At 46.7% G+C, this 7465-nt stretch overlaps 1 protein-coding gene across 1 annotated transcript in view; it reads right to left on the bottom strand.

The window, feature by feature from the left end:
• Positions 1-5494: 5494 nt before the first annotated feature.
• The window catches only part of LOC125036048, a 3964-nt gene continuing 1993 nt past the window's right edge, over positions 5495-7465 (bottom strand). Inside the window, exon 2 of the mRNA XM_047628414.1 lies at positions 5495-7465. This exon is cut by the window's right edge and continues 347 nt beyond it. Coding sequence (XP_047484370.1) covers positions 7400-7465 — 66 coding nt within the window. The 3' untranslated portion in view covers positions 5495-7399.

A 7465-nucleotide genomic window follows, 5' to 3' on the forward strand; every position in this document is an offset into this window, starting at 1 on the left:
GAGAGAGAGAGAGCGAGGAGAGAGAGAGTGATGAGAGATGAGGAGGAGAGAGAGAGAAGAGAGAGAGAGACGAGAGAGAGAGAGAAAAGAGAGAGAGGGATGAGAGAGAGATGAGAGAGGAGACGAGAGGAGGAGAGGAGAGAAGATGAGAGAGAGTGAGAGAGAGAGGAGGGATGAGAGAGAGAGGGAGAGACGAGAGAGGATGAGAGAGAGAGAGAGATAGAGAGAGAGAGACGAGATGAGAGAGGGATTCCGAGAGAGGAGAGAGAGAGAGGGAGAGAGAGGAGAGAAGAGATGAATGAGAGAGAGATGGACGACTAGGAGAGAGATGGAGAGAGAGAGAGAGAGACGAAGAACAGTCTCCACCGAAAAGCAAACCCATTCTCATCGTGAAGCTCGAATTTCAACGTCTCTTGTAAAGCAAATATAAGTGAACTGATATGACTATTCGCATTCTCCTGACCCTGTGTTTGATCACAGTAAAAAAAAATAAAAAATAAGGGAGAGAGAAAATGTATTGAAAGAGAATTAAGGTCGTTTTATATAGCCAGTGAGTGTGTGGGAGAAGCATATGCATGTCTGTCTGTCTGTCTGTCTGTCTGTCTGTCTGTCTGTCTGTCTGTCTGTCTGTCTGTCTGTCTTTCTGTCTGTCTGTCTGTTTGTCTGCCTATCTACCTATCTATCTATTTATCTATCTATCTACCTGTCTCTGTTTCTGTATCTCTATATCTATGTTTCTCTCTCTCACTCTCTCTCTCTTTCTCTCTTTATATATATATATATTATATATAATATATATATATATATATACTATATATATATATATATATGTGTGTGTGTGTGTGTGTGTGTTGTGTGTGTGTGTGTGTGTGTGTGTCTATATATATATATATATATATATATATATATTTATATATATGTGTGTGTGTGTGTACACACAACACACACACACACACACACACAAAACGTCCGTGTGGATGTGGTTTTGCGCGCTTTATGTACGCGGGGGAATATTGATTATACACTTTCTTATACTTATACCTTCATTCCCTTTCCTCTCGGTTTCTTACCAGCGTCTGTCGAGAGTCAGTAATTCACTCACTCTTTTCTCTCTCCTTCTCTCTCTTCTCACTTCTCTCCTCTCTCTCTCTCTCTTCTCTTCTCCTTTCTCTCTCTCTCTCTCTCTCTCTCTCTCTTCTTCTCTCTCTCTCTCTCTCTCCTCTCTTCTCCCCTTTTCTTCTCTTACTTTTTTCTCTCTCTCTCTTCTCCCTCTCTCTCTTAATCACTTTCTTCCTTCTCTCTCTCTCTCTTTCTCTTCTCCATCTTCTCTCTCCTCTCTTCTTTTCTCCTCTTCTTCTCTCTTCTCTCTCTCTCCTCTCTCTCTCTCTTTTCTCTCCTCTCTTATCACTTTCTCTCTCTCTCTCTCTCTCTTACTCACTTACTTCCCTCTCTCTCTCTTTTCTTACTCTTACTCACTTTTCTCTCTCTCTTCTCTTTTCTCTCTCTCTCTCTCTCTCTCTCTTCTCTCTCTCTTTCTCTCTCTCTCTTCTCACTCTCTATCTCTCTCCTCTCTCTCTTCTCTCCCTTTTTCCACTTACTCTCCCTTTTTCTCTCTCTCTTTCTCTTACTCACTCTCTCTCCATCTGTCTCTCTCTCTTTACTCTTACTCACTTTCTCTTCTCTCTCTCTCTCTTCTCTCTCTCTCTCTCTCTCTCTCCTCTCTCTCTCTCTATCTCTCTCTTACTCACTTACTCTCCCTCTCTCTCTCTCTCTTTCTCTTACTCGCTCTCTCTTTTTCTCTCTCTCGCTCTCATTCTCACTTCCTATGCCCTTCTCTCCCCTTCCCTACCTCCCCCCTTCTTCCCCTACAGACCACTCAGTCTCTCCCTCCCTCTTCAATCATCTCAAGAACCTCAGGACAAGAAAGAAAAACAATTTCGACTCAAGACGAAGAGGCATATCCTTCTGAGACACGACATTGCACAAGCAGAACACCGGACGGATCTCGTGTAAGTGATTATTTTTTTTTCTGATCTGCCTTTCTTTCTTTCTTTTTTCTTTTTTTTTTTCTTTTTTTTGGCAGATCAGTTAAGAGGTTAATTGATTTTTCTTTTTCCTTTTTTTTTTTTTTTTTTAATTCTCGTCTTTCAAGGGGTGGATATCACGTGGTGTAGAACGTGCCTCGGGAATGGGACCCGTAAATAGATAGCGTCATTTCTATCTCTCTCTCTCTCTCTCGTCGCAGGCACTAGATCCGGGTCGCGGACTTGCTGTTATGGTTTCGATTTACCCAAACTGGCAACTGCCCTACACCATGGCATGACGTCATGACAGCGTGTCAGGTCATGGGGCTTGAATAGGCAGGGGGAGCGGGAGGGAGATGGGAGAGGGGGGGGGGGGCATGAAGAGGCATCACGAGAGCATTCGTCACACTCGTATTCATACAGTGCATGGACGCACACACATACGAACATACACAAACACAAGCACATATGTACGTGCATACACACATAACATGACAGCGACGTGTGGTGAGCCAGGCAATAACATTTTGACGGAGGACACGATTCAAATTTGTGGAGCCAAAACGTATAGATATTTAGGACATTTTCCTTCTTTTTCATGCATCCCCTTTTTGGTTTACTTTTGCTTTATTTCACACATTTCAGTCAAACTCGAATTTAGAAAAGACCAGTTGGTTTGCTGTGTTTCTCACGTTGATTTTCATATTTCATAAATGGTCGCCGTAAACTATAATAGCAATTAATTACTGAAAAAATATACGTATTTTTTGTATTTTTTTGTACACATTTCCTCACCTATTTCTGTTATTTATCCTACTGTCATGAATATTTTTTTTAAAATGTGGTGTTGCTGTGAAATCTTATAACAAAAGTAAGATTTATTTCTAAAAGGTTAATTGAAGAGATGGAATATTCTTCTTATTTTTTTTTAGAGGGAAACATTGTGAAGAAAAGTGAGAGGCAAAGGGGAAACTTGAACGAATATAAAAGACAAAGGAATAAAGAAGGCATAACGTAATTGTAACGAATATTCGAACGCGTCACTCCTTCACACACAAACACTCCCGGTCACTCCCTACGCTGTTGCCAGGCGTTAGGGGGGAGGGGGAGGGGGAGGGGGTAAAGGGGAGTGAAAGGGAGGGAAGGTTGGAGGGAGGGAGTGAGGGGGGAGTGAGGGGGAGGGAAGGTAGGAGGGAGTGATGGGGAGTAAGGGGGTAGTGGAAGAGAGAGAGAGAGAGAGAGAGAGAGAGAGAGAGAGAGAGAGAGAGAGAGAGAGAGAGAGAGAGAGAGAGAGAGCGAGAGAGAGAGAGAGAGAGAGAGAGAGAGAGAGAGAGAGAGAGAGAGAGAGACAGACAGAGAGAGAGAGAGAGAGAGAGAGAGAGAGAGAGAGAGAGAGAGAGAGAGAGAGAGAGAGAGAGAGAGAGAGAGAGAGAGAGAGAGTAAAGGGGAGTGAAAGGGAGGGAAGGTTGGAGGGAGGGAGTGATGGGGAGGGAAGGGTGGAGTGAGGGAAAGGCGGGGAAGAAGCTAAATGAAAGGGAGGACTGGGAGGGTAAAGGTAAAGAAGAGAGAGGGAGGGTGAGGGGGAGGGGGGGAGGGTGAGGGGGGAAAGGAAAGGAGGTGGAGGAAGGAAAGGGAAGAGAAAGGAAGGTGGGGAGGAAGGGAATGTGTGTGTGTCTGCATATGTGAATACATGTGTGTATATTTACATATAGCTATATCTATCTATCTCTCTATCTATTTATAAGTGTTTAAATGAATATTTTATATATATACATATATACGTCCACACACACACACACACACGCATACAGACAGACACACAAACATAAATGTATATATATATATATATATATATATATATATATATATATATATATGAGAGAGAGAGAGAGAGAGAGAGAGAGAGAGAGAGAGAGAGAGAGAGAGAGAGAGAGAGAGAGAGAGAGAGAGAGAGAGAAAGACGGGAAAATGTGCAAGCCTATATAAGAGAGAAAACAGCCAAACAGCAGCGTCTGGAAGAGCAGAGCAGACCAGGAATCGCGGCGGCGAGGAGGCGGGCGACGGAGCCAGAGGAAAGTAATTGCTCCCTCGCCCTCCATCACCTCTGCCACCCCCTCCCTACCCCCCCCCCCCAGCCGAAGCAACAGCGAAAGCAATATTGACCCCCGCCCCTCCCTCCCCCTCTCCCCCTCCGCTCGCCCGGCCGAGAAGACATTTGGGTCGGGCTGGCGCGGGGGGGGGGGGGAGGGGAGGGGTGAGGGGGAGGGGGGGGCGTGCGCTGCTCCTTTCAGGCAGAATTCAGTTCCTCTCGCCTCCATTTCCTCCTCCTCACCTGGCCATCGCGCCGCCAGATCCTTGCTCTACGTCCGGCCATCTACCGCGTCGCAGACACAAGTGACAGGTCCCTTGCATACATAATACATGAGTAGCGGCGACCACGTGGACATATATGGCAACACTGGCGACACGCTGTTGCCACTTCTCGCCAGCAGGACAGGCGGCAACCACAATTGTTCGTATCCTTAAATCTTTAATAAAGGCGCTTCCGACGGCCTCGTTCCCGATAATTCCAATCGCCTTTCGAAGTGGACAAACCCGCGGCGCCTTCGTCAGCTCCCGAGCCGGTTCTGGGGAGGGACTATTCGCCATCGAGACTGATCCGTCCCTTTTTGCGCGTGTCCATGCGTTGGCACCTGTTGGCGTCGCGTCGGCGGGGCGTCGGCCATCAGCTGGACGACAAGCACGTGAGAGTGGATGCTGGGCGCTGGATCTGCTGTCTCCGGAGATGATGGTGTTTACGTGACTGAGATGCCGACTGGTGCTACTGGGTGCGGGCCTCGCTGCGCAGAATCCACGCTGCGGCGGAGGGAGTGCGGTGCGGCAGCCTGAATGTGGAACTCGATTGGTCTCGTTTTCTTTATTTTTGTCTTGTCTTATTAAGGAAGGTCATTTGCCTCGTTTCCTAAAGGGCGTGCGATCTCCCAGCCGAAGGGGAAGCACGAGAAAGGAAGAGACGAGAAGCGTTCCCGCGCGCCCGTCACATCTGCCACGAAAGGTGACAGCGATCAGGGTTGAGCGGCGAATGAAACCACCTGTTGCACCCAGGGAGAAAAAAATGCAGCTGGGATGGCATATGTAATTTCAGAAGTCACAAGCCTGAAGCCATCTGCCGCGAGACAGCCGGGGAGCGGGTGTGTGGTGACCTCCCGTGTTATCGCAGGCAATTAGCTAGATAATAACGGGGAATCTGCTTGTTTTGCATGCTGCATGAATGCCTCTGCAATGCGCTTGTTCTTTACCGTTGCAGAGGGTTAAGTGTTTCTTTTTCAGTTTGTCATATATGTGTGTATTACAATGCCCAAGTATACATGGATTGCTGTGCATTATTTTTTCCTCAGTTCTAAGTCATGGTAAATAAAGGAATTAATCTTTGTATTTCAAAGAGAGGAGGGGGAAAAAGTAAACAATTGTTTATATAAGAAAATAGCATTTATAAATATAACAGCGAGGGTACAATACACAGGAGCTTTTGGGAGAGGAGAAAACATCAAAACATTTCAAATTTTCATTTCAGGTATATATAAAACATGTCCAAATAATGCTTCAGTTTTTGATTTTATAAAAATACATACAGTGACACTGATATCCCAAAATATAGAACAAAGTTTATACTCCTAAATTCGAAAATACATTTTAAAAAAATAGTCCAACACCCGAGACTTCTAAAATGTTTTTAGAAGACTCCGGCAGAACATGGACAAAACAAGTCTCCCTTTCTTTTATCGAATCAAGCGATAAAAAATGACAAGTATTTCCCAAATATCATACAGGTACAGTTAACCAAACACACATACGATATCACAGGCCCTTCTTATGATGTGTTGTTTTTTGACACGAATTTCATAGTTCAAAGAACATGCGGGACAACGAACACTTTATAAATACACCCCTGTTGAATTATTACAGGGGATCCTGTTGAGATAAGTAGCATAATTACTCGTAAAAAGGAACGGCAATTCTTTTGATGCTAATGACAATTTTGTGAGCTGAAGGGTAACAAATTTGTGTGTATATTTGGCACTTTCAATGGAAAATATTTTATGACGTAATATACGTTCAGTAATCCAGCCTTTGAGGCTTACTTAACATAGAGAGATCTATATCGACAACAGAAGAGAAAAAATATACATATGTTACAACAATATATGTACACAACTTGTATAACAATCTTAACATAACTTTGGAAAAAGCCAGGCAAGAACAAGTGCACATCGGAGGCTGAGGGTTGCTAGATCACTCTAATTAAGTCATGTACAATCATATATATGCGCATACCTACATACATACATATATATTGTACATGTTAATCGAGTTTGTCTATTGCTCTTTCACTCCTAGAGAGAATGTTGATTTCTTTCATCTGAAATCAAAGAGTGAAAACAAGAAAGAGGCTAACTTAGGCATCCTAAGACTTCCAGTTCTCATTTCGAACTGCGGTAAAGAGAACATTCTTTCACAAGATATAATAAAACCGGAATAAATAAACGGGGCGATAACGGGTGCATTTCCGTGGATGCTGGTCCGGCGAATCTGCTTTGCGAGAGAAGCGCTGTCACATCTCTTATCGACTCTTCCCTTTTCTCTGCAGCATCTCTTCCGCCTGGGCATGCCACTTCCTCCCCCTCCCCTCCTCCCCCCCTCATCTTGTGAGTAGTGTAAGCTGAGCCAGGCTGCCCCCCACCCCCCCTTCTCAGTGACTCATCTTGTTCCGCGTGCCACCCCCCCCCCCTTCCTCGCCGCTGCGTCCAGGCCTTCTTTGGCATTTCCACGCGGGGACACGTCGCAAGGCCCTTCTGCAATGGCCGCAGCCTCTCCAACCGGGGGTCACGCGCCCGCCAGCCTCCTCCGTCTCCTCTGTCCTTTCTTCTCCTCTTCTTCCTTCCCAGATCCCGTGGCCGACTGCATCCGGTGTGACGCACGATAGCGCTAATACTCGAGCCGTTTATCCTTCAGCTGCCGAAGGAGGGGGAGGAGGGTGGGGGTGGTTGGGGGCGACATGGGCGGGCGGCGATCGTCTCCTGTCTTCCCGGGTCACGTGGGCGTGGAATGGACCCGGCGTACGCACGGTGACGCTCCCGTGGGCGGCCACCCGTGACTTCCGGTCGGTGTGTTCCCAGCGCCTCGCCGGCCGGACGAGGAGCCTCCTTGGACGGCGCGTCGAGGGGCGGGAGATCCTCTCTCTCCCCTCGCTCGAAGCGATTCGTAGGCGATGGAAGGAAGGGCGTCCTTAGGAAGGGACGTCATTCACACGGCTCTCTCTCTCGCTCTGTCTCTCTTTCACGGCGGGCGTGCTCGAGGAGGCGGCGCGGCGCCCCTCACGCCACCTCCACCTTGGCTGGCTCGGACAGCGTGTAGGCCGTGTAGGAGCGGAACTCGTCGTA

Source organism: Penaeus chinensis, chromosome 20 (assembly GCF_019202785.1).
Source record: "Penaeus chinensis breed Huanghai No. 1 chromosome 20, ASM1920278v2, whole genome shotgun sequence".
In the NCBI taxonomy this organism is placed as follows: Eukaryota; Metazoa; Arthropoda; class Malacostraca; order Decapoda; family Penaeidae; genus Penaeus; species Penaeus chinensis.